The 27,517-nt window shown below is 38.9% G+C and overlaps 1 protein-coding gene across 3 annotated transcripts in view; it reads left to right on the top strand.

Annotated features, from left to right (window-relative positions):
- CLMN (calmin) overlaps window positions 1–26,520 on the top strand; it is a 75,268-nt gene extending 48,748 nt beyond the window's left edge. For 2 of the 3 annotated variants that reach the window (XM_063399295.1, XM_063399297.1), the window contains exons 2-13: window positions 710–771; window positions 3,209–3,304; window positions 4,796–4,879; window positions 7,418–7,510; window positions 8,745–8,932; window positions 10,705–10,898; window positions 11,858–11,940; window positions 13,123–14,754; window positions 15,863–16,041; window positions 17,228–17,291; window positions 18,323–18,384; window positions 19,864–26,520. In XM_063399295.1, the coding sequence (XP_063255365.1) occupies window positions 710–771; window positions 3,209–3,304; window positions 4,796–4,879; window positions 7,418–7,510; window positions 8,745–8,932; window positions 10,705–10,898; window positions 11,858–11,940; window positions 13,123–14,754; window positions 15,863–16,041; window positions 17,228–17,291; window positions 18,323–18,384; window positions 19,864–20,017 (2,891 nt within the window). In that variant the 3' untranslated portion in view covers window positions 20,018–26,520. The remainder of the gene's footprint in view (window positions 1–709; window positions 772–3,208; window positions 3,305–4,795; window positions 4,880–7,417; window positions 7,511–8,744; window positions 8,933–10,704; window positions 10,899–11,857; window positions 11,941–13,122; window positions 14,755–15,862; window positions 16,042–17,227; window positions 17,292–18,322; window positions 18,385–19,863) is intronic. The other variant, XM_063399296.1, reaches the window with a different exon arrangement.
- Window positions 26,521–27,517: the final 997 nt, after the last annotated feature.

The raw sequence follows: 27,517 nt of genomic DNA, 5'->3' as shown, positions 1-27,517 counted from the left end.
ATTCCCCTTGCACTCTTGCCATAGTTCACTATGGAAATGGATTCAGGAAATGGCAGATGTGATTAAAAACTCTTCAGCTGGCCCAAGAGCTGTTTGTACAGCACCCAGTGCACAGCACTTCTGGCAAGGAACAAGCACTCCTAGTCTTATTGCAATATAAATAAAATGATCCTTCAGTCTGGGGACTCGGAATTTTGATTCTAAATGCACTGGTTAGGAGAATGGGAAGATGGGATTTCATGAGGCTTTTCCATTCATAAGAATGAAGACAAAATTGTTGTGTTAGTCCTGTTTCCTTGTGCAAACATTGGAATCCACGCCAGCCCAATTTGCATGAGGGTGTCAGAGCAATAATCCTATAAATTGACATAGAAGAGTCAAGCTGCCTGCTCAGAGGGTGACAACACTGCAGACCTGTGCACAGCACATAAATGTTCACCTCGCAGAAGCTGAACACTGAAGATTGCAAAACTAAGAGAAATTCCTTCCTCCTGCCTTTAAAATGCATCTACAAATGTATAGCTCATGTCTGGGCAAAGAAATTGAATAAAACACTGAAACTGAACCTTGTATCTCCTGATTTAGAATATATTTTATTCTCCAAGTTCTCATGAATTCTAACTCTTTTGTGCATCAGTTTCTGAAATTTCCCACCAGTTTTCCTTCTTCTGGAAACTTAAGTGCTGTTTTTTGTTTCTGGTATTTCTAGTTGAACGTGAAAATGTGCAGAAGAGGACTTTTACCAGATGGATAAACCTGCATTTGGGAAAGGTAAGACTGACAAAGAGTCTTGACATTGGGATACAAGGACATAGCCATAGACAGATTGCAGGTAACTCCTCTGAAGTAGTTAAACTTTGGAAACAAAGTTGACATCTGTGCATATAGAGGTGTTTGGTGGAGAATGAGCTGAAGCTCAAATCTGGTTTCTGGATTAATTAAACTTAGTTTTCAGGCACAATGAATGCTTGACTGGCATTTTTCATCTCAGGTGCATTTAAATCTTTAATGCCACTGCCTGTTACCACGAGGGTAGAATTTTCCTATAGAATGGACCCACATAAAATCAAGTATGGTTGAGGCTCTGAGGTGATGATGTCTGTGTTCTTCCCTGAACTAGAAGTTTGAACATCTGAGGAATCATGGCTAAAGACAGATGTTCTTCAAAACCTGTCTTCATCCCAGATCTGAAGATGGAAAACAGTAATCCCTTGTCAGTCATATTATGGGGGCAATATGATGGGATCTTCACATATCCACTACTCACATCAGAGAGCTAATATTTGGACATCATATCTTTAAGTTGTAGTTGGTTCAAAATGACACCTCAGTATGGCTCTTAAACCTAATTTACTCTTCTTATTGACAGATGAGAAAAAAATCCTAATATTACTGAGACAGCAGCAATGCTTAGTGCAGGATTAAGGAGTGAGACCAGCTTCCTGATTTAGACAGAGCCCTAACTCACACTGGTGATTGAGCCTCACAATGCTTTAGTATGTGTGGCTAAATTTCAAAAAGTACAGATTGGGACTAGGTTTGGACTGACTCTCAGTTTAGTAGTTCTTAAGTGATTGCATTTCACACACAATAAAGTAAAGGGGTTTTAGGAGAAAGGCATCACATATATTGTTGCTTAAGTCTACTACTTTGCAGTGAGTGTTTCTGAAGGCATAAAGGGATCCTCTTAAATCTCACTGGAAAATCAGAGTAAGGCTAGTTGGAAATGTTTTGACTAGCGATTGCTCTCAAAGGCCTCGCGGAACGAAGACAGTGTTACGTGATTCCTTCGTGAATCAGGCTCTAGGGCTTTAAACTAACTGCAGTTTTGGAACTTTTCAGAAAGAGTTGTCAAATATGTGACTGCAAACAAGGTCTTTGATTTACAGAAGGAAATATATAATGAAAAAGGCTGTAGGGTGCTGTTAATTTGGCTGTGCCAGGCATATGAAGTCTTAGAACCTTTGTGAGCAGGTCAGCTTTCTCTGGAGTGCATACAAATTTTTTTCCTCTCTGATTCAACAAATAAAAATGTTTTTCTGGAGAAAGGGTGAAAGCCTTCTGCTTTATTAATGTTTTTGCTGGAAGTAGCATAATAAACATAACCATGTAAATAATGACAGCTTCACCAAAGCTTTCTCTAATTACAGGTGATTCCCTGAGGACACCCACTGAGAAAGGTGTCTTCTGCCTTTATCCTCAAACAAGCACTTCTTGCAGGGTGTCTTCTTTTTTTCAGAGGCAGCAATGAAGTCTTCTTGTACTTCTTCAGGAACCTTTTGGTGTGATCCCACTTGGGTCATCTCTGCTGTTCTTGGGATAATTGGGAGTAGTCTGAATTTCTGAGTTCTGTTTGTTTTTGCTTTAAGTGCTTGAAAGAATAGAAAGTGTTTGGGCTTTAGTCTTTCAGATAAGTTATTTAATTTTGAAATGAAAAATACTTTGCTTTCTTTCATGGAGCATTATTTAGTCTCTTGGCTAGATTAAAGATGAGCAATGAAAATGTGTGGTCCCAGTTTGCCAGGAGCAGTGTCGATTTGAACAGAAGCGAGTTGCCCAACCAAAGATGAAAAGGTTGGGCTCTTTAGGAACACGTGAGTGAGTGACACCTGAGCAGAGTGGAATTGCTGCAGCTGGGACTAACCCTAAGGCTGAGCTGACTTGGCTGTGTGCCTTGACGTGCACACATCCACCAACACTGCAGTGAAGTGAGGAGAAGGTTTCCTTTGAGGAGTTTCCTGAGAAAAGAGAAACACAATACAAGAAGTTGCTTTTTAAAGTACTTAGAAAATGCTGGGAGACAGATCGGCACCACCAGAAGCCTTTCACATGAGAGGGGACATTGTGGCTGGCTGGATCATGGACTTCTTTCTGCACAAAGTGGTGTTTGCTTCTGCTGGACATGTCCTAGTCTGAGGGATCAGCACCCAAGCCCTGGGTGCCTATTTCTTATGCAGGGTATTTAGAGTTAGATTCTGCTATGGGAAATCTGGAATTAGTCCTTGTCTGATTTCAGTTTTAGCTCCAACATTCATAGGACAGAATTGCCACTGATGTGAAGAACAATCAGCTCTTTCTTACAGCAGGCTATGATTTACTTCTTGTATCTCTGTCTTTGTCTCTGTAAAATTTTCCTTCCATCTCTAAAATCATGGTGATTTATCAGAAAGTAGTGCTTTAAAAACTACCTGGTTTCTTTTCTTCACAGTGCAAGCCTCCTTTGAAAGTGAAAGACTTGTTCATTGATATACAAGATGGCAAAATCTTGATGGCGCTCCTGGAAGTCCTGTCAGGACAAAAGCTGGTATGTACAGAGAGGGACAATACTCCATACCCAGGAGCTCAGTATGTGACAAGAAACAGTGCCTGGACATCCAAGGAATAAGAGTGAATTTGGGCCCGTGTCTTGCATAACAGTAGTAAGAATTTCAGCAACTTTGTTGTAATTTCCTTATGTTACAGGTGGGTGTCCTGAGCTATAATGTTTCAAGGAAAAAGATTTCAAGGAAATATAACAATGAGGTGTAAATGGTGTGTGATCAGTGTTAATGTTCCCACCCCTGAGGGTTTTTTAGGCTTTAATACTTTAATGCTCACACATTCCATTTGGAGATTACCCAAGTCACATTACCAAGAAAACACATATTTGCTGTATCATTTTTTTTAATCCCTAAATTCTGTTTCTATTTTGTCTAAGATCATTATGACACTCAGTAGGTCTTCTGATGCCTGCTGTAGGTCTGACTTTCATTCTGGCATCCTGGCTCAACTTTTATTAGTCTTACTAATATGGTCTAAATCAGCAGGGCAAAGCTTTACTAATCAGAAGCTTCTTCTCTCCTCCTTTCTTTGTATGAGCTGTGTAAAGTTCCACATACCAGAAATGGAACACCCAAAGCAAATATAAATGCCCAGTTGACTTTAATGTTTTCTATATCCATCAATCTTCTGATGAGAACTCTCTTGTGTGTGGCTGTCACATCAGAGTAAGAGGAGCAGCTGTCTCACCACTGCAGGTGCACCTGGTGATGCTCTGCAGTGAGTGACCACCTGCATACCCTGCAGCAGGAATGCCCCCTGAATGTGTGCTCATACATTCAGAGTCAAGAATACTTTTTAATATTCTTGAAAGTTAGCAGAGCTGCACCAGAAGCAGCAGTGTCTCCATGTGCATTCACAGAGATTGCATTGAGGGCCAGGCTTGGAATTAATTGAAGGGGGAGACACATCATGGTAAACCCTAGGGTATACTCTGGGAGGTCAGGGAGGAGGTGAGAGAAGGGGGTAAGGTCAGCATTTCTTGTTAGCTGTTTTTGCACATGTGGGATAAAAACAGTGTGCCAAAGTGGAATTGCAGGGAGAAAGGCATGCAAAAACTTTCCATTTCTGCCAAAGTGAAGGGTTTTGCCTCCCACCTGCCCGTGCCTGCTATTAGAATTGCTCATGCTTCCTAATTAGGATAATTTCATTTAATTCAAGACAAAAGAAAATCTGTTGTTATGAATTTTCAGGCAAATCTGACTGAACATGGTTGGGGAGTGATTACATAAATAATCAATGTGGCCAGTCCAAGAGAGTAATAACATCTGGAGAAAAAGAAAGCTGGTTGCTAACCCTGTTTTGCTACAATTGTATAGTTGAAGCATTTTACTGCTCACAAAAGATGGCAACGATTTTTCATAGATAGATTTCCTTAGCTTTATTTTGCCTCAGTGCTTGTAGTGTTTTAAGCTTTGCATGATGTGGTGAATGATTCCACCAGTTTTAAAAACAGTATGGCACTTCTTTTTTCCAGATGCATGAATACAAATCTTCAACCCATCGCATTTTTCGTTTGAACAACATAGCAAAAGCACTTAAGTTCTTGGAGGACAGTAATGTGAGTATTTTCAAAGACAGGTCTTAATATTTTCTCTTGATGTATGCTGCAAGTGTAATTGTTGCTAATCTGATGTGTTGCATGTATGCAAGAGGAGTGTATTGCTCAAGAGGCTGTGACTTACCTTTGCAGCAATGCTGAAAAGCCACATAAAAATGCACAACAAGAACACCTATGGAGTCTAAAGCAAGGATTATTTGCTCATTTTATATGGTAAAGTTCAGTGGGATCAAAGGATCAGGAACCTTTGTTAAAAGAAAATAAAAAGAAATGCAAGCAACTTTAATGATCTGAGTCTTACTGGGATTGCTTCAGTTACACTGATGGTGTATGACTTTCTTTTCTCAAAAATACTTTCAATATTAGAAATCATGTGTTTATCTGGTAAACTGATTGCTGCAGCAGCTGATCATGAGTCAAAAGCAAGAGAAAGTGAAATCTGGGAACATGATATAAATGCATAACTCCAGGAATCAAAGCCTTACAGGGATATAACTTCCCTCATAGTCAGTGTTGTACTACCACAGCATCACTTCCTAGAGTTTTAAGTGACCAAGTGTGATCAGACCCTGTAGCTGGAAATGAGTCATTCCTTTTTTTATTTCTCCCGTGATGGGTTTATTCCAGAACCCTGTGGAAGTGGCCTGTGTGTTGTTGAGAGCAATGGGGTCAAGAGAAGCCCCAGCCATGAAACAATTTGTATACATGGTATACCTAGATCTTCCAGAAAGAGAAAACAGATATTGGGCTATTTCCTATAAAGGACTCCAGTAAGGTTAAACTTTATGGGTGAGGAGGGATCGGTGTGTGTGCAAAACCCTGCCTTGTATGGGATGCTCCAACAGCAACTGGTGTCACTTTGCTGCTTCCCTGCACTGAACTTAGCCCCTGCTCCAGCAGCAGTGCTTGTAGTGCAGGAGAGTTGCTGCAAACCCCAGTGCAGGGATGAGCATGATGTAAGGTCTTAGCACATCTCTTATTACTTAGATGTGGGAAGTTTAACATCCTTTGCCTTTTTCCCCAGGAGAGGATGGGAAAGGTCAAGAAGTTGTCCAGTAACTTCCAGGTGTTCCAGCCTCCCTATGGAAACTCCATCAGTAGGGGCTGATCTGGCCCTAAATGTGTACGTCTACACGTCCTGCTGTAGAACTGCTAAGAAATATTTTACATATTGACATATTTCTTAACAGTTTCCCAGTTGATGCTTTTTAACCAAATCCAGCTAAGGCCCACTGGCAGATTATCTCTCTCTGTTGGTACCAGCGCTTGGCAGAGCTGCAGCTGAAGCATATCTGGTTGCCAGGACCTCACTAGGTCCTCAGTCACCAGGGCCAAGAAGGAGGAACCTTGAATGCAGGTGGCTTTTTAATTAGTAGTGCTAAAAACTACTTTCCTATGGATTTCCCATTCCTTTAAGATTAAGCAGTCAATATCTTCTAGCTAAGTATCTCTGCTAGGCTGTGTGACAAACATAAGCAGCAGTAAGAGGAGAGAGCTCACACTAAGCAGTGTAATGATAAATGCGACTTGCTCCCCGTTTTGGAGAAACTGCTATTCAAATGTACTAAGTCTTAAAGGTTTTCCCACACCAAATACCTTGGAGCTAGCAAGAAATCTGATCCTTGACATATGACTACCAGAGGTGTCTTCTTGCTAAGACTGAAAATGCTAAGCCTATTGTGCAAACCACTAAATAAAAAGTTATTTTGCTTTCCTTTTTTCAGCTTAACCAAACCAGTTAGTGAAGGGTGGTGATGAAAGTGTTGGCAAAATGCCTTGGCTGCCAAGAGCTTCAGGGTTAGATATTAAAGCACAGTGGGTGGAACCAGGGCAGCAGGGTAAAGCCCTGCTGAGTGATTCACCGTGTCCGGGACTTCCCAGTGATAAATGGGCTGCTGGGCTTTACCTCGGTCTGGGTGCCATGTGCAGTTCTGACAGCTTCCTTGTTTCCTCCCTCCTCCGTGACCTTTGCCAAAACCAAGGCTGTGTTGTCTAAGAGAATAACATCCTGGTGTTATCAGCTGGAAAAAACCTCAGTGTGGGAAAGTCTAGGGTTTGTTTGGATTAGGCAACCCTATCCGTTGCTAACTGATTTAATCAGAACTCTGTGACAAGCTGTGGAAGGTGGGATAAGGAAGGAGGAAGGAGAAAGGAGATACATAAAAAAAAAGAAAGAGATCTGACTAGGATTTTAGAATTTTGTACAAGAAATAAATTCTCTATTTTTATGAGTGGAGTCAACTGGAGGGGGCCCCATCTTCTTCCATTTTTGTATGCAGGTAATGCATTTGTAGTCCCAAAAATGCAGAACTGAGTTCCCTTCTGTTCTGCAGACTATGCTGGGGTTTCAGATAGGAGTTCCAGGAGAAGAGTGATTGTGATCAGGGCAAATTTCCATCAATACAAGATTGCTGCATTGCTTTTTTGCTGGCCTGTCAGTGGCAGCAGTGGTATGGACATATCCAGTAGTCTCAGTGCATTTTTTGCATATACCTTGGTGCTTTGAACTTGGCTCTGAATTTATGATCTCTTCTACAGGTAAAGCTTGTTAGCATTGATGCAGCAGAAATAGCAGATGGAAATTCCTCTCTGGTACTTGGACTAATATGGAATATAATCTTGTTTTTCCAGGTAATAAAATTTGAATACTTTAACCATAAGTAATCAGTCTTCATGGTATACATCTATTCCAGCTGAATACTGATTTTTAAATTGATTTTTAATCCTAAAGAACATAGTTAATCATGCTAAACCTGAGCTTTTCCCCTCCTAATATACGCTAATTTTATACTTGCATCTGCTTTCATTTTACTTCACTGGACCTATTTTGATGTAAATTGGAGACAATTTAAGCCCTCATTTAACTTGGACCTGAATTAGAGCTTCAGATTACTACTTTCCCTTCTTTCCTGTGCCTTTTCATGGTTCTGTTCCAGATTCCCTGCATCTGAACGCATGTCCTGGGTATGGTTCCAGGTCGCAGTTTATTTTCAATGACCTTTACCTGGATTTGGTCCAATGTGGTGGGAAATTCCATTTAGAATCACTATTCTCTGGAGGCTTACTCAACATGGCAAAAATTTGCAACTGATATACATGGTCATATGAAAGATCTCAAAGGACCTGGGTCTGATAACATGTATTTGAGCCTGAAAATTGATTTATACCTTAGATAAAGGCTTAGATTAAAACTGCTCCCTAACCTACACATAGTTTGAAAATTACCTTCTAGACAATCCCAAATTCTAATGGACAGAGAGAGATGGAGGGAGGGTTCTGCAACTCTCGTAAGACTGTGAGGCTCTTTCCTTCTCTTGGTCTGATTTAATGGCTATAAGGTTAAAAAAGTGGTCTCCAAGTCGCACTGGGGCTTCTCTCCCTGGCTGAGCTCCTCAGGCTGAACAGTGCTGCACAGAACCAGTTTGGCCAGGCAGACTCGCAGGCAAAGACAATGTGACCAGAACCTGACATCCTGGCAGCAGAGGGCACGGGGGACCCGAAAGCAGCAGTCTCAAATGTCAGTGCTGATCAAGGACACGAGTGCTGCTGCACGTCACCATTTCTCGACGAAAAATATTTCACTCAAGCAATTCTTGTGAAGAGAATAATTTCAGTTTAACTTTTCTTTCAAGGACACGTTTCTTTGCTTTTTGTTTAATTTGCACAGTTCAGCTCGCCCTTTCTGTTGCCTGGGCTGCTGCTGGCTGTCCTGCTTGTAAAATACAAGTTGAGTAAAATGAACAGTTTTATAATTATCACTTAAAATTCAGTTATAGCACTAATCTCTTTGAAGTTTGCATGAAAACAAGGACACAATGCAGCCAGTGATAAAGCAGAACACTGTGTATTTCACCTTTTATTACAGATTAAGGAGCTTACAGGCAACCTCAACAGGAACTCCTCCTCTTCCAGCCTGTCCTCTGGGCCCAGTGGTCCAGAATCAGATACATCCCCCAGCACTCCCAGCGTGGAGAGAAACATGTCCATTACAGTGAAGGATCAGCGGAAAGCCATCAGGGCCCTTCTAATCTGGGTTCAGAGGAAAACCAGAAAGTAAGCTAACAAACCCTTGAACAAAACAGTGTCTTGCCACCTGCCCCTTTGAAGCTGAGTCTCTTTTCTCTGTCCTGCCCCATGGATGTGTTGCCATGTGCTGTGGCTTCTTCTGCTTTTGCAGTTTGGGAGCACAGGGTCTGTGCAGGGGTGTTTCCCTATGGCCATGTGTTTACAGCAGCCGTCTGACCTTGAAGGCCGCTGCTGGCTCCATGGTTTAAGTGTTAACATTTAACTTGCACTAAGCTGATTGGTGCTGTTGAAAACAGGATCTTTCTCTTCTCCCCAGACCCCAGCTTTCATGCAGTCTATTTGACATCTTTTGCTGATTAAAGGTTAGGTATAACCAGGGGGTGAACTGAAAAAAATAAATGTACTGAAAGATTTTATCAGCAGCCTTTTAAATTAAGCAGTAGCCCAGAGGAAGCTTCTCTGTGTGCTGCAGAGTGCCTTGAAGGACAGAGTCCCTGCTAGAGTCCCTGCTTCCTCAGAATTAAAGAGAGGAAGGGGGTGAAACTTAAATCACTTCTCCTGAACTTGTAACATTTGAGTGCTTTTCCACTGCACAAGACATCTCTCTCCTCTTTAATAAAAAAGTGGTTCTTTCACCAAAGCATTTTGTGTAATAATCCTTTATCCTGGCAGAGTTACTGTCAGGTTAAAAAACTGTAGTGTAAGTTGTCTCATACACATGCAAATGCTTGGAGTGTATTTTGCATGTATTGTTATTTGAAGTGGTGACTGGCAGAGAGTTTTAAAGAGGGTGTGCATCAAAGTTACTTATACAGGTTGGTTACCTGAATATTTGGCATTTTTGTCTCTGGATTTATGTCTTGCCTTTGAACACAAATTTTCTATGTCTAGTATTGAAGACAAAAATTTACATCTTAAATACTGATCCTGTGGATCACATGATCCCTTGGTTATCTGCAGTGAAGCTAAGGGTGCTTGTTGAGCAGATGAAATTGTCTCATTGAGATCTGTAGTTCACTGCTGCTAGTGCAGACCACAGAGGAACTGCAGTTTTAGTCCAAAATAATGCTGATGTCATCATTAACAGGTGGTATGAAGAAAGTGAGGACCTGAGAAGTGAAGGCCACAGACTTTTCAGCCCAGTCAAAGAGTGCAAATTGAAAATATCTCATAAGAGAAAATTGTTCTTGCAACTGCAGTTTTTCAAACATAATAGCATCATTGTAATCCTGTTATCTCATGATCTGTGCAGAATTTTCTATTCTGGGGCTGTATTCCACTGCAAGTTTGATGGCTGTTTTTCCTCCAAAACTTTGGGCCTCTAACACTCTTGTGGTTTATGCATATGCTGACACCATTTGCATTTGGCAGATTTTCTGCTATAGAAGGCCAAGTACACAGGAATGTGAATCATTTATGCTTATGTGTTTAAATATTTAAATCTTGGAAGTTTTCCCAAGCTATGGCATTAAAATGCTGGAGAGCAACAGAAACAGGAATCACATAGACATTTGGTTTTGTGAATGTTAAATGTGGTTACTGAATTCTTAAGGGCTTTGTTTTTACTAACTACTTCCTACAAGCAGGTTAGTGTCAGCTGTTAGCCACACCAATTCAGTTTGTGAACCCATGTGTTTTCTGAATGTATTTCTAGAGTTTGAAATCCAAAAATATCTCAAATGTGACAAGTGCTACTCAGCAACCTTATGTTTTAACTCTGAGGAGTCTGAAAATGATGATGCCTTTACTTTGGATTTTGTAACAAACCAGGCATGTAAAATGTATGTAATTCTATTTAGGTATGGCGTTGCAGTCCAGGACTTTACAAGTAGTTGGAGGAGTGGCCTTGCTTTCTTAGCCGTCATAAAAGCCATAGATTGTACTTTGGTAGACATGAAGCATGCACTGGAGAAATCAGCCCGAGAAAACCTGGAGGATGCTTTCAGCATAGCACAGAATAAACTGGGCGTCCCTCGGCTCCTCGAACCAGAAGGTAAACACATCAACTTTGTTGGGTAACACACAGACTACAGTGAATTCATGAATATTGCATTGTGATACATACCAAAAACCTCCCAGTGATTAGGCTGCTGATGGAATCAGTGTGCTGGGCTTTTTGATAAGAAAAATAAAAATGGTCAGTGGCTTGTAACTGTATATTTCCAGTCATATTTGTAAGCTCCTTGAGGACAAAGATCTTACCATGGTTTTAGCTATGTACACTGGTCCTGGTTCATGCTTAGATGCTTTGTGACATCTGCATTCTTAGAGGGGTTGTGCTGAGGGGTGTCTCAGTGCATTAGCACCGTTCTGTAACACCTAGGCTGCAGAGATTAAATGTCACTCCAGGATGAACTGTGCGAGGCTGCCATACCAGGCAAATGGAGTGATATCCATTCAAATACATCTGTATCTCCCCGTTTTCGCCTTGCAGTGCATATATACACACAACTGTTTATACATGTAAGCCTAAGTGTGTATGTGTACATAAAATATGTATAAAGGGATTTCTTGTTGTTCTTTTTACTGAACTCTACTAGCCTGGTGCTAGGCCTTGGTGTCCTGATTGAAAGCACTATTTCACTTTCATGGCCTGTTAGAAGACTGGGCTATCCTGTTAAGAATAAACCTCTGTATTTTGCTCAACAACAGTTAACTGTCTAGTGACAGCAGCATAAATGGCAGTATAAAAGTGAATGAAGAGGGAACCCTGATCGGGGTTCAGTATGTGTTTGGAAATAGGAAAAAATGAACATGAATAGGATGTTGAGAACTCTGTCAAGTGCCATCAGCAGTGAAGAGCATCTCTCTTATCTGTCAGAAAAAGAAATAGCTGTTTGTAGCTAGCTATTTCAGTGACCATAATGGCAGGATAAATGTCTGACAATCTGTTCCTTTGCAAGAGTGTTTCAAAGCTGTGTGTGCTCAAGCCGCTCGCGTCTGTCTCCACAGATATCATGGTGGAGTCACCCGATGAACAGTCAATTGTGACATATGTGGCACAATTCCTGGAGCACTTCCCAGAGCTGGAAGGGGTATGTGTTTACTCATGTCATGTCATTTCTTTAATTTGCCTTGGTGTACGAAATAAAGTCAGATTTGTTTTCTAGGTTTCTTTCTAAGCTATTTAAAATAAACAACAAACCTGGGTTTAATTTTTCACATTTTTGTTAAACTCAGTTAAATGGGCTTTCATTAGTAATTACTAAAATGATTTAGGTAGAATTGTGCTTTTATACATTTACATCCAATTGCAACTTCCAGAGGTTAGAACTGGTTTCATAGGACTCTACTGCTTTGCTATATTGGTTTTAAATAATGCTGAAATTTATTCCTTTATCTATAATGCTTCATTGGATCTCAAATTTAATTTTTGCTTCTATCTTCCCAAGTTTGAGGGCCATGATCAGTCTGAATTTAGCAGGTATGAGATACAAGATATGAAAAGCTGAATCTTGTCAATACAAAAGTAAAAAACACTCATTATAAGCATGAAATAAACTGCAGTTTAAATGACCAGGACTTTAATGCAAAAATAAGGAATCGAGGATTAAGCATGGGCTGACATTGTGAAGAATTGGCAAAGGCCTTTAGGAGAAAAAGGCATTTTCTCTCATTTCTTGACTGAAGGTTACAGTTGGGATATATTTTGTAGTTGATAAAATTGGTAGGCATTACTAAAGTAATTGGAATTAAAATTATTTTAATAGTCTAATTATTATTATTATTAAATTAGATGAGCAATAAGATTGGCTGACATTAAGACTTGTTGGCATTTTAATGGACAAAGTTAAAAATGACCGTTCTTTTAATGGAGTCTGTTGGAAGGAAATAATCTGGCATATCAATATGTTGCAGAATGGATTCATTGGAGTTGTTAGGTTTATGTTATTCCCAGAGTTTGGGATTGTGTCAAAAAGCCAAGTCACTTCTCTCCACAGGTGCAGCAGGGAGAGATAAATACATTAACAATTGAGGAGTAAGCTTGTCTGCATTCTGATCTTCCTGTACAAATGCTTTCTTCATGCTGAACTTTGTTCAAGGCACTTGACTGGCCAAATTAGTTTTCCTACTTTCAAAATAAATGAGTTATTAATTTGCCATTCATAAAATAATGGACTAAAACACTACATATTTATTGTTTCCATTGTGTTTGGGAAATGTAAAATGGTATCTGAGCTAGGATTTGTCTTCTAATGGTATATCCTCACTTACAGGAAGACTTTACAGATCCTGACAAGGAGCTTCCAGTTGAGTCCACTTATGTCCACATCAAAGACACACCGTCAGAAAAGGAAAGCAAAATCTTGATTTTAAGTGAAAGTGAAGAAAACATGTATATTGTTAATCATGAGAGGAGTCATCCGGCTCCTCCAAAGGTCCATATTCATGATATCGCTGAGAGAATCCCATCAGAAACCACTTCTGAAAATTGTAATGGGAAACTGAGTCAAGCATTAGACGATTTACAGGGAATGTCTGAAGAGGAGCCTCAAAGGCCTACCTCACTGAAAATTACAGGACCTGTCAGTTTTGAATCCAACTCCTCTTGGGAGGTTCTAAATGACAAATTCACGCCAGGTGAAGGGAGCATCTCTGATGATGCACTGAAACAGAATGATGACCTTTCTCCAGCTGTTCAGACAGATCAGAAAAATTCTGTTGACTCCTTTGAAGAATACTCTGAAGAATTAACTAAGGAAACCCCTACTGAATATGACAATGAAACCAAGAGCCTTTCAGCCAATACTTCTTCTTTGAGTCCATTATCCTGGACGTCAGGTATACTTACAGACGATTCTATTAATAAAGTCGAAGAGAGCAAACCCCAGTCTTCAATTCTTTTACCAGAAGATACATCAAAACAAGAAGATACGCAGAAGTACGTTCTCCACCTTCTAAATGAGGAAATACAGACACTTCCACAAGATGAACATACAAAGGAATCACCTGTCCTTGAGACAGTAGAAACAAACCCTTGTTCACCAAATGGTTCTAATCTCGAAAGCCAAGAACTATCTACACAGCAGGAGACATCTGATGACTCTCTCTCAGATGTACCTAAAACTCCAGAGGACCTGGACAGCTGTGATGAAGTTGAGTCTGCAGCTGAAGTGCTCCCCACTTCTTCGAAAGTATCCGTGATACCCCACGATCTCTTTTATTATCCACATTATAATGTTCCCATATCAGCAGTTCTGAACGCTTACCTCGAGCCTTGTATCGAAGGTTATGATACAGGAAGTGAAAAAGCTTCTTCTGAAACAGTGACAGATGTTTTACATGACAAGAACTTACCAGAACAGGACCACAAGGAAGATGCTCCAGAGCCAGACTTGGAGAACAAGCTAGGTACCCCTCCATCAGAAACAGATACTGAGAACAGCGAGGAAGAAACTACAAAAACAAGCAGTCACGTGAATTCTTCTGATGAAAAAGAAGTGCCATTACTAGTAGAAGAGAAAGACGTGTCATTACTAGTAGAAGAGAAAGACGTGTCATTACTAGTAGAAGAGAAAGACGTGTCATTACTAGTAGAAGAGAAAGAAGTGCCATTACTAGTAGAAGAGAAAGACGTGTCATTACTAGTAGAAGAGAAAGACGTGTCATTACTAGTAGAAGAGAAAGAAGTACCATTACTAGTAGAAGAGAAAGAAGTACCATTACTAGTAGAAGAGAAAGAAGTGCCATTACTAGTAGAAGAGCAAGAAGTGCCATTACTAGTAGAAGAGAAAGAAGTACCATTACTAGTAGAAGAGAAAGAAGTACCATTACTAGTAGAAGAGATAGAAGAAGATGGCAATAAGGGCACCAACCATGAAGATTCCGCTATTTCACAACATCCTGAGGTATTTTTTTTTATTACCAGCATTTCTTTGTGTATATATGTGGACTTAGCATCAGATCCCAGTGATTTTCATTTGCTTTCATTTTGCAGTGTTTGGAGAAATACTTAAAATGTACGTGGTTTCCCGGTCCATTACACTGTTTGCCACAGCCCCCTACTGGAATGAATGACATTGCAGATCCCCGAGAAGATCAGACATTTAGAGAAAATAGGTTCTAATACTAATGGCACTGCAAAAAAGTGAATTTATATTATATCTTTAAATAATTTGAGGCTTCTGTAATCCCTAAGCCTAAAAGATTGCATAAAAGTACAGCAAAAATGTGAATTTTTATGTTTCAAAATAGTTAGAGGTTTCTGTATAATCCTTATGCATAATAGATTACCAGAGAGGATATTTTTAATAATCTGTAATGAGAGGAACAGAAATTAGTATTGCTTCTAAAGAAAGGATACAGGCAATGATAATTTTTGTCTCAATCCAAGTAAGTTTGCCTACAAAAACTTAGAAAAACAATTTGAGTAGGATATGTTACACAGGTAAAATGAAGGCTTGTCTGCACTGGGGAAGGTGAAAGTAGTGGGTACTTTGGGGATATTTGGATTAGGCAGTTTGCTCCTGCATCTCCTCTTGCAGGCACCAGTTTTTGAAGTGCTGTACATGTTTTCCAGCTCAGTAATTTTTGACAGTGTTTTTCAGGAATGAGTGTCCATTTAATGCTGCTCTGCATGTTGCTTAGACACGTTGCTTGAACATATTTTGATCCTGACTCTAACTACAGTAATGAAGTCAGTTTGCTGTAAACTTGAAGGAATAATTGGGGCTAGATTTTAAAAGTCTAGTGGATTGCTTCAAAGAGCCATGTCATGTCATGGCTTCTTAATAGAAAGATCTGACTTTCCAACTGTATATATGCATGTTGAACTGATGGTTCCATGTATCCCAAAAGATTTTCAAGAAATCTGTTGCTCTTTTATTCTCTTCAGTGAGATTTTCAGTCTCATACTATCTGCAATTGAGTGTCTGAGTAGGCTGCACCACTAAGATATTTAGAAGGGTGGGGAATCAGTCTTGTTGTCTAAAGCAAAACATTTCTTAATTTCAACAGGCCATAGCAGAACCTCTAGAGGATTTACCAATAGCCATAAAGACACCAGAAGAAAACAGTAATAGGGAGGAGGAAGAGGAAAATATGATTGAAGAAGATTTGCAGATCTCAGAAGTTGAGACTACTACTCTGTCACAAGATGACCTGGAAGAAAATGCTGAATTCCAGGAATTTACCAGGTATTTCACATTAACTTTGTCTTAAATACTACTAACTGGTCTTTTGAAGTTGCCCTGTCCATTGGATGTTTGTTGCAATCTTGTTTTACAAAGAAGTATTTGGATTCATTGACTTCGTCCTGTGTTTCTCTTAAATATTTCGAGTGATTCAGTGGGACTTGATTTGACTGTGCTGCAAACTTTGCCACACAAAACCCAAGTGCAAGCACGGTGTATTTTGAACATGGAAGTGTTATAATTGCTTTTCTAACAGAGAGAGTATTTTGTAATGTAGAGAAAATAGTCCATGTGCATTGTGACACTCTGGGGAAGCACGACATTGATTGATTTTAGTAGATACTTCTTGGATGTTTTTTCTGGTTATGAGCAAGTAAATGAGGTGTTGGAGAGAAAATAAGATGAAGAAATCATGGGTAAAGGCATTTTAATGAAAAGGCAAAGGCCATGTGTGGAAGCAAATTTGAAGAAGACCAAACAAAATTTATTTATTCTCTACTTCCCATTTGCACAGCAGTGTCCAGTCACTTCCAGGGAAGCAGAGTGTAGTGGTTGCTTCAGAAGATACATATAGGAACAAGTGTGTGTCTGTGTCACTGCCCTTTGGTCAGTTTGGGTCAGCTCTCCTGGCTGTTTTCCCTCCAGGCCTCTTGACCAGCCCCAGCCCACTGCGCTTGGAAATTTAACTGCAGCCCAGCCAGGCCCAGTATAGAGACACTCAGCTAATTTTGCTCCATTTACTTCTGGTTTTTCTTATGTTCTAATTTATTCTTAGGTAATCTATTTGAGCAGTATATGAACTGTAATTTATTGATGCTTATTACTGTAGCACTCTAATGAATTTGAGAGTTTGCTTAGAAAAACCTGTTGTTCCCTTCAAGCGTTCTGTTCCCTGTCAGTCCAAATTTTTTTTGTATCACTGGCCATAAAACTTGGGTATACTCTCACTTAAATGTCCTCAGATACAATTTTTCAGAAAAGATTCCTTTTTGAGCATATGAATTTTTTATTGTGTGTCAGATTTTCCCAAAGCCATTTTTATCATGTTACTGACAAATTCCAGCCCATATTCTAATACATGCAACAATGCATATTTGTGGTTTTGTGTAGCTTAAACCTGTCACATCCATTTGCAGTGTCTCCTTTTAACTTAACTTTATGAATTTAAAAACTTTGCTTTTAAATACAGAGGCAATGACAGTGATGCCAACATTCATCTCCGAAAAAGATTTTCTCGTAATGCTTCTGAGGAGGTAAGTGTGGACATTTATTTATTGCTGTTTCTCTGGTTATCTTAAACTCCAGAAGTTCACACACTGTAAAAAGGCCTAAGAAAGTATGAAAGTCTTGTGACTTCTAATAATTTTAGTGCTAAGACCAGACATAGTTTCAAAGTTTTACTGAACTTTCCTAAATACATAGTAAACTTTACTGAACCTTGAACAAATTCACAAAGGAGTACCTAATACTATAGTTAAATCTATTGTAACTTTGAATCTTGCTTCATCATATCTGTATAGCTGCAACATTTTGCTTGTTTGAAGCTGCCTTTGTAGGCTGCTCCAGTTTCTTTTAGTTCTTGCATTCTCTGTATGATGTTGGTGCCCTGGTTTCAACCCTGCAAAAATGCTGTGTGTCTCCTGAAGAGACTGTTTCTGAAAAACTGGGCTCTGTCCCTTTTCCTCACAGTGGCAGTGTATTTTATTATCAGTAGCAGCAATTAACCCTAAAAGAATTTTAGTTGTAATGTGAAACTGTGTCCCTAAGGACAGATGTGATTCATACTGGTGTCTTGAGAGCACATGACACAGCTGAGGTCTGGATTTTTATTTTTAAAGTCAGAAGGAAGGGACAGCATCAGCAATCTGGGCATGCTGAGCAAGGACAAGAATATGGCTTTTTTTTCAATACAAAAATAAAATTCTGACCATCTTGGAGTTTTTAAAAAAATGTTGCTGCCAGTGTTCAATGAAAGGAAGGTTTCACACAGATGCTTCAGTTGCAATGCTGGGAGAACTACTAGAAATACATATGAATGAGGGAAGTTTATTTCAACTGATGAAGGCAGCTGAAAGCAAAAAAATCTTATTTCACAACTTTTTTATTTTTCTGTGTGTGCACCAGACTGCAGTGCTGGATGTGCTGATGGGAAATATGTTTATAAGCACATTTTCATTTTATTTGAGAAAACATTAGATACAATTTGTATAAAATACGCAATTACCACCTTTGTGAGATGCTGAATTTTATTTTTTTTATCTAAACTATTCCTGGTTTGTTTAAGGAAACCTATGGTGTAAATGAGGAGAAGATGACAGAGATGGGTGAAAATCCATTATTCACTGGGTGAGTGTTCCTTATTCAGACTGACTCTTGCAAGGAAGCCATAACTCCTAGGTACTACTAGCATTGATACAAAGGGAACTGGAAATTAATTATAATGGTAGCAACTGTCTTCTGTAATAGCTCAGAGTCTACATTTCCCATAGGTAAGATAAAAAAATTCCTTATTTCTCAATCTGTCCCTTGACTAAGATGCTTTTTCTTGACCTGAAAGATTCAGCTGTCTGAGCAAGATTCTGAGCTTTTTCCCCATGTGGTGGATACCTCACGCTGAGAGAAGAGTGGGAGAACTTCAAATGTTAGGCCCTCTGGCAGCGATGACTCTTTCCATGTTTGGAAGATGTAAAAACAAAGTTTAGAGAGATCAGTGCCAGGGAGAGTTAATTACTTCAGTGGAGGGCTGGCCTCTGTTGGAGCATCTATGAGTTTTGATAATTTGTATGTGTGTTTAGGTTAGACTTAGGGTGATGGGTCATGAACACAGAGTGTGCATCCCTTTGGTATTAGGGTCTAAACATCCATGAGAAACAAGAATCGCTTTAGGTTTTTAGTATCTTAGCTGATACTGAATATTAGCTCTCAGAACTTCTAGGTAAAATGGTTGTTATATTTAGGTGCAGAAAACACACAAAATATTATCAGGATCCACTGGCCTGTCTCTCTGTTAAAAAAAATACGCAAATAGCTGTTACAGTTGTATCAATTGTACAATTTGCTGATACTAACTGAATTCTGTGTAATACTCAGGTATATATCCAGCAGGAGGCCCCAGGCAGAAAAACACCATTTTTCTCCAAAAGTAGATTAAAAACAGTTTACTGGAGTATTTTTCTTACAGTACCACAAAATTATCAAATGATTGTACCATCTTGTGCCTCTTTAAATAAGACCTTTCCTTGTCTTTGTGAGAGTTCAATATTGCTGGAAGAATCCATTGGGCTTTGCCCTTATGAACCACAGCTGGAAATTTGGAAAGTTGAAATTTTGGAGTTGTCCTGAAAACTCCCAGCTGCTAGTTGTTTCTTGATTGGAAGTCTTGGGCTTTTTCTGTTTATTATTCTAGTACCTAGCATGAGGGGCTCTGAAAGCAGATGATTTGGGGAAAGTTTATCAAGTCAGACCCAGTGTATAAGCAAAACTGTGGAAGTGTGAGATGTGTTGCCCAGTGCTATGTTTACTGCTCTGAAAATAAAAGGGCATCTTTTTGACAGGTGGAAATCTCCTCACATCAGAAGGCTGTGCTGTAATGGCACTTACTTAAACTACCTGAGATTTTGTCTGGAGTTTTCAGAAGATTGATTGTTACATATGTTGACTCTGGAAGGAACACGCTGTTAATGCCCTGCCCCTCCTAGTCTAGCTGGGGCCCTCCAACTGACTAGACTGAAAGCTTCATTAAACTACTGTCTTTCTTTTAGTCCACCCTCTGATCCCCACAGTCTTCTTTTTCTTGCCTCTTACTGAATTCTCTTCTGTTTTCAGGAAGAAAAAGGACTTGGAAGCAAGCGAGACTCCGGCAGCAACTCATGAGATAACGATTTTTGAGCAGCCAGAGCTATTCTACTTTGTCATTTTCTTCTGGGTGCTGGTCTACTGCCTTTTACTCCTTCCACAGCTTCTTAGCAACAAAGTTTAATCTGTGTGAGGTGTGGAAAATAAAGGGATGGTGGCTGGATTGCTTTGTGTATCTGCATATGAATATGTTCCTTCAGGTGAAACACAAACAGAAATCCAGGACCTGGTATTTGTGTTTATTATCAGGTTGTCTTCAATTCCGCTACTGTTGTGCTATGACAGTGTCAAAGCACGTTTTATATTATGGTAATTGTGTAAATATATATAAAAATTATCTGATTTAGTAGATGCAATTTTGTACATTTGTGCCTTGCTTTATAAGATGCTAAATAAAACCAGATAATTATCAGTAGAAGTATGAACAATTCAGAGCTCTAGTCTTCAAAAATTATTCTTCTGGCTTCATTTTCTTATGTAGGGCCTGACAGCTGTGGAAGAGGGATAGTGTTGAGTTACCTCTGGATCTGACCCCCTGCAAGGGCAAGGCTAGAAATGCTTCTCCACATTTTCCATTTGAAAGAGCTGGAGGCAGAGCAGAGCTACAGGAAGTGAACACACACCAAGAATTAATTACAGTTCCAGCAGCACATCCAGTGGAGCAACAAAATCAGGTTGAGGGTTTTTTGGGATAGGGAAGTTTGATTTTTTTTTTAGGATTTAAAGTAATTTTTATCCTGCACCTTTTGGTATGTTTGATTTGCAGGAATAAATTGGGTATGGAGATGTGTAAAGAACGTACATGCTAGCTGCTTCTTAGGAGACTTTTATGGGAAATCTCAGGCCAGAAACTAAAGGTTTTTAAAAGTACCTCAGTCCACTGAGTCTGCTTCAATTTCTTTGCTGCTTTTATTTACAGAAGATTTCTTTCTTTTGCAGATACAAAAAATAATAGGTAACCAGCTTTGCTGAGGCTACTGTTAAGGCACTAGGGTATGGTAAAAGAACTAGAAATATCTTTTAAGTGTCCAATTCAATTGAGAAAGAAATGACAGATGTAAAACTAAATACAGAGAAATCCTGACAACCAGTATTGACTTCCTAGCGCAACTGAAGAGATTCCTGTGGCTTATCCACGGGCACAGTCGAGCTGCTTCTGCCTCTTTTAAGTTTTGTCCACATCAATGATCACTTTAGGATATTTGATGCAGGATTTTTCCCAGAGAAGGTGTAATCCATGCTTTTAGGACAAAAGAGAAGTCTTCAATTTCATAGTAATAATTTTTCTCCATGTGACTTTTAGTGAAGTTACTACTCCTCACTGGCACATTTTTAGTTTCACTGTATGCTTTATAAGACTACGACACATTGCTGCTTCCAGCTGAAAATTCAGAAGGTTGACTGCAATGTGCTTCCTAAAATGAAGGGTGTTATAATTTTACACTGAATGAAAAATAAATGACATGGCTACAAGTTTTACATATTTTGTTGTAGCATAAGGTGTATCCCTACCCTGGCTAAGTTTTCAGATGAACTAATAGCACCTGGGATCAAGATACATCAAAATATATAGTAATTTATTTGCAGGTATTTAAAACTTGTCTGAAGTCATGTTATCTGCTGGGGTAATCCTAACCATCCATCACACTTCATTCTTCTTCATAAGCTTTTTGTTCTCCTGGGATTTTTCTCCCAAGCTGCAGTTAGAATTCAATAGAAGTAAAGAATGACAGGAGATCTTAAACATTGAAGATAAAATTATGGACATCTTTCAGCAAAGCTGAAATCTTTCCTATTCTGTCCTGGCACTGTTAACTAGAGCTGGATTAATCCCATGAACCTAGAAATAAATCAATTGTTCTTGGTGATGAAGAGATCCAACTTAATTTGGTTTGAATCATCTGAAGTAAAAAAAAAACAAGAACAACATTTCTTTCATCTTGTTCATGAAAATAGTCAAGATTTTGAGTCAGCTGATTTTGTGATCCATGAACCTGTTTGTGCTTATTGTGGAAGACAATAATATTCTCTTCTGAAAGAAAACCTATATAAGAATTTTTGAAGGTGCTTTCTGGAAGTAGGCTAAAATAGAAAGTTGAAGGGTTAGTGCTTTTTCCTCTTCAAGAATAAAACTTAGTACAAGAAAAGTTTTATGCTTATCCTGAAAACCAGGGAATACCAGGCTGAGGTATGGCATCTATTTAATAGCAGCAAGCAGCAGTGTACTACACTAGTTCAGAACAAAACTGTTGACACTTTTCATTATGTTCCACTCTTCACAGGCTTCCTTGGTTTATGTTCTTTTTCTGCCCCTTGGTATCTTTACTCTCATTCTTCCATGATTATTAATCTTCAGCAGAGGCTGCTTGGAGTTGGATTACAGTCTCTTTATAGGGCTTTACAGCTATTGAAGTTCAATCAAGTATGCTCCCTTCTTCTTTCCTTCCTCCTAAGAAGATGAATCAGGATGAGGAGCTCTTTGGTTGTCTTAGCTAAACAACTGACATCCATGGAGAATGGAAAGGTGAACAGGAACATGCAGTTGCCAGAAATGTCATTACACATATTTTATCCAAGAAGGAGAAACTCCAAGGTTTTCTTTGCTACCTGCCACTGATAAATAGTGACTGATCCATTGAAATGAACAGTTTAAATGTCAAACAGCATGCTGTAATTGTATTAGTCATTGCAGCCAGTGTTTCAATTGATGTACACTTTCCAGTCCATCCTATTGAGAGACAGAGATTGCTTCTTTCATCCAAAAAAGAAGGAAAAAAAATAGTAGGCCATTCCATGATGGTTGGTATTATATTGCTTTCAAATTTGGGGGTTTGTTTTGTTGTGGGTGTTCTATAACAGAAGCAGTGTACCTTACCTAGCCATTCCATGGGTGAGAAGATCCAGGGAGAAACTCTAAGAGTGATTACACTGGTGTTGTCAATTTTGCTTAAAAAACCTACTGAACTCTTGAAGAGTTTTGCCTTTACCTGGAACTGTAAAGACTGAAATCTGCATAAGCAGCAGCTTCCTCCAGTTTAACAGATTTGTGGGCCTGCATGTCTTCTTCCACAGTGCAAGATCCAGTTCCTTAATGCAAGTGCCCTGTTCCGAAAACACTGTTTGGTTTTGGGGTTTGTGGCCTATTCTGAGCTACTGCCAAAAAGCCCGATTATGAAATATTTATTATGGCAAAGCCTATTTTAACTTGCTGCCCAGAGGACTGGCTGGTGATAGTGGAGGATTTAAACCCTGGTGGGCAATCCATTGTCTACCCATTTTCCAACAGATATATGCACTGTCTGAATAGTGAAGTTTTTGCAGAACTTTTGCCTGTGTTGAAAAATGCTAATCTTGAAGTGACCACATTTGGTATATTGATTTAGTGGCTTAATTCAGATACACAGGGGTACTGATCTGTTAAGACTCTTTCTAAAACCTGCTGATTTTGAGCAAATGTGGGTAGCAGAGCATTGTGAAATGTGTCAGGAAGTGCCTTGGGGATCACTGGATCAAGGATGTTTGGTGTCCACAGAAGCAGCACTAGAGTGGCAACTGTACTAGGATGGTTCAATGTCTTTGTAGTCATGTAACTTAACTGCAAAGTGTTTCATCGTGATTTTATAGAAAGTGCAAGGAAAGATACACCATTAAAGACAGAACCCCACTAAACATTTATGGGGCAGGTGACTTAGAGTTGAGGAAATGAGTTAAACAGTCATATAATCTACAAACTGACCAGAATATAGCTTTTGCTAAATTGTAGGAAATTATCAGTGCAAAGGCAGGGTAAGCACAGACTACAGTAAAAAATGACAATCAATTTTCAATGCCATGAATATTTTTGAGAGATTGAGCTCTAAAATGTATTTTTATTGAGTTTCTAGATTGTAATGAATGTGTCTACAGAATTTTATGCAAAGCTTGAGAGTTCAGCTGTTTTAAAATGATTTTTTTATATAGCAGTGATTATTTTATCTATATATTTAATAGAACTGTAAAACCATTTTAAGAGTACCTGTAAAATTCTATGTATGTGATACAATTATTTATTAATTATGACTCGTGGGAATGAACATTGAGCTATGCATTGGTTGTGTCATCCATTTGAAAACTGGAAACTGCAAACAGGAGAAGAGCTTTTAATGAACAGCAGATCTGAGAAGCAGGGAAAATGATTGAATACATTTGTGTGATTCTTAAAGCTGCATAGCTATATGTCATTTTGTGATGTTAAACTTTCAGCTGAAGTTGCAAAATATACTGAGTGATTGAGCTACTTTCTTCCATTAAAACTTCCTGAGGCTGAAACTTCTACATGTTGATATTTGGCGTCTAAACACACTTAAATCCCGTCCATTTTCTGGACACTCTCAGTTTACTCCTGTTCAGTATGACTGTAACTTCTTTATTCACATAGTGCTCCACTGAGTTTACAAGGGTACCATGCCATACCCAGTGGGGGGTTTTAGGGTTCTCTGCATTAATCCTCAGAGAATCCGGGCTTTAGGAGATTCATTTGGCCAGTGTATGTGGTATCACATTCACCCATCTAACACAATAATTATAATAGTGCATTATCACTTATGCTAGCTTTAAATACTTGGGAGTCCCTTCTTGCCAAGCACAAATGTGAATGCATCTAGTGATGTGTTCAGTTCCTCTACTTCTGTGGAAGTCAGTGCAACACATCTGTGTGCTAAGCACACACTACAAGATCCGGCCCTGAGGGCACTTAAATCAACATCAGCCACATAGGCCAGCAAGTTGCTGAAGCCTATGCAATGCCCATGCAAATCCAATGTACACCAACCATACACCACTCACTTCAGTTACCTCCATTTGGCACAGAGCATTTGTTTGCCTAAATTCTGCATAATCAACCCTCCAAAGAGAAGAAGGTGACTTCTATCTACTTCCATCTTTAATTAAGAGAACAGCAGCAAGGAACAAATAACTGGAAAACAAGGGTGAGGTTTCAGGCTGGGGTATGGCCATGTAAGTTCCCAAACTGCTACAGTTGAAAGCTCATACCCTGGCAATAGGTTACCTGCTATTTCCATTGGGCTTATAGGTAACAGATCTGAACGGATCTAAATGCTTTGTATTTCTGCACTGTGCAAATTTTTGTCAGGTAAATCACTTCCTCTAGGACACTAATTTAACACTAATTTACAGCTGCCCCACTTACTATTGTTCACGTTCCAGGTTTGTACATAAACAGGACACACAGTATGGCTTGTCCTCACCCATAGCAGCCCGAGACCATGAAGCCATTTGTGCAGGAGGATGGGATACATGCACATTAAATGATACGGAAAAGTCATGTTCTCTGTGGAGTAGCTCGCTTGCTCTGTCCATCACTTCACACAACTCCAGAGCTCACAAAGGGTGAAAAATTAATCCTTATTTTTTCAAGTGCCATAGTCATTTCAGGGTTATCTTAATTGGGGAACATCAAAATATTTCTTTCCTCCACTAAATGTAAGACATGGAAAACCTCTTTTCACCTCAGTGGCACTTTTGACAATTCCTTTACAAGCAGCTGCTACTGCTGATACTGGAAAATGAGACCCATGTTATTTTCTCCCCATAGTGGGAGAAAATGTCTAAGTTTATGTTTCTGGAACATAAAATTTGCCCCTGAGTGATTAATATTTTTTTTCTTCATGGAAAGGTTAGAAGGACCAATAGAAATGTTTTTACCTTAGTAAGAAATACTAAAACCTACCATTCCAAGAAAGGTTAGTTCCTGGTCATTGCTGCTGTGTTAAGGTCAGGTAATAGCTTATTCCCCAAATAGTTTCATTACTTTTACTGGACCTTCCTGGAATCTCTTTGATTCACAGAATAGATGTGCTGTGTCCAAGGACCAGTTTGTACAGGGGGGTCCCTGGACCATGGCCGTTATTAAAACAAACAGAAAATCACTCGTTTATTTCAAAATGACCGGTCTGATGTGAATCAAGTAACTTTAATGTAAATGCTGCTGAGAGAAACATTGCAGTCACATTGTAATGCCAAATAAGTTACATAAGTCAAATATTTTTACTGTAATGAAAAATTCAACTTGTACTTTTGTCTTGAACAAAACATTTTAGTAGGCATACCACCTTATGCTATTGTATACTGCTGTGTAAAAAGCTGAATAAACTGTTTTACCTTTCTTGTTAAAGTTCTCTAGCTTAAAATGTAAAGTGCTAGATGGCTAAAGAGTTAATGAGGGACTTCATCTTAAATAAATAATTTTTAAGTAAGGAATGTAATAGTTAAAATACATGTTTCTTTTTGGCAAGTGGTGAGGAATTATGTTTTTTTTAAATGAGAACAAATGCTGGGAGGATTTGAGTGGTGTCCAGGTATACTGAAGGAAAGGCATTTTCACGTACTTTCAAATACGCTGCTTCTGAACACTTTCAGTCTGGGCTTGTATTGGATGTTTGCACTAGTTGATCAAAGCTACTTTTTGTGAGAAAGAACTAAATTCTTCTGTATAGCTGGTAAACAAAATGTTTTTAGAAACTGTTATGCTGTGATAAGAATAGTATTTACTAGTGAATAATTCCGATTTATATTACAGAATCTCCAATTTTGAAATAAATGGACAGGCTTCCTGTATCTAATCTGTTACCTGTGGGTTTGTCCTTGTGGATTCTAATTGTTTAATTTATTAATTGTTGTTGTTATTATTATATATTGTATCTATTATATATATTATTATTTATTTACACATTTTAATGCCCAGAAACTAAATGCACTTTTTAGGAGAGAAGACCTCAGTAAAGACTGCAAATTCATAAATTGCATTGTTTCCCATTTACCCAAAAAGTGACTTTTCATTTTGGAGGGAGAATCTAAACTTCTTTCCGGTCAACAAACAAATGGATTTTAAATTTGTATAAAGGGGAAGAATTACTAATTTATTAATGAATATTGGCATGATAAAGGGAAGCCATGGGAAAGCTTAAAAAAACCAGTTATGCTTAAACAAATTGTAAGAACAGTAAATAATTATCTGGGTTGTTTCTATATTCTCGTTTAAACTTGGGGATTAGTAAATTACTAGCTGCAGTACATTTCATATGTACTAAGTACTTCCCTCTACACCTTAATTCCCTTTGCAATATATGAGAAAAAGGAAATGAAGTACAATAGAGTTGCAATACAGTTCAGAATCAGCCCCATGATGTGTGTCCTGAAAAATATATCTAAGTTGGATAAACAAAGAGAAAGGAAATGGCATATAGGAAGGGTATAGGAAAGCTTCTTTTCTAAAAGATTCATGGGTATCATGCTTTAGGACTTCTAAATGCTCCTCTAATCCTTCTACAAAATCAAATCATCCCACATGCTTTCAAAGTGTTTCTAACCACTCCTGGAGTAGCTGTGCCTGCCTATTGGATCACCTCCCTGTTAGCAATGCAGATTTCCAGAATCAGAACGGTTTGGACTGGAAGAGACATTTAAGTGTTATCCAGTCTAACTGCTCTGCCATGAGCACCTCCAGCACTTTAAAATCTCTAAATTAGCTTCTTTAATAGGATTTTTTTTTCTACTTACACTGTGGATAGGAATTTGCAAGTGCACTGGGGAGGGGAGGATATGAAGTTCAAATAGGCAAGATGGG

This window comes from Prinia subflava, chromosome 5, assembly GCF_021018805.1.
Source record: "Prinia subflava isolate CZ2003 ecotype Zambia chromosome 5, Cam_Psub_1.2, whole genome shotgun sequence".
Taxonomy (NCBI): domain Eukaryota; kingdom Metazoa; phylum Chordata; class Aves; order Passeriformes; family Cisticolidae; genus Prinia; species Prinia subflava.
This window is presented reverse-complemented; position numbering and strand designations above follow the sequence as displayed.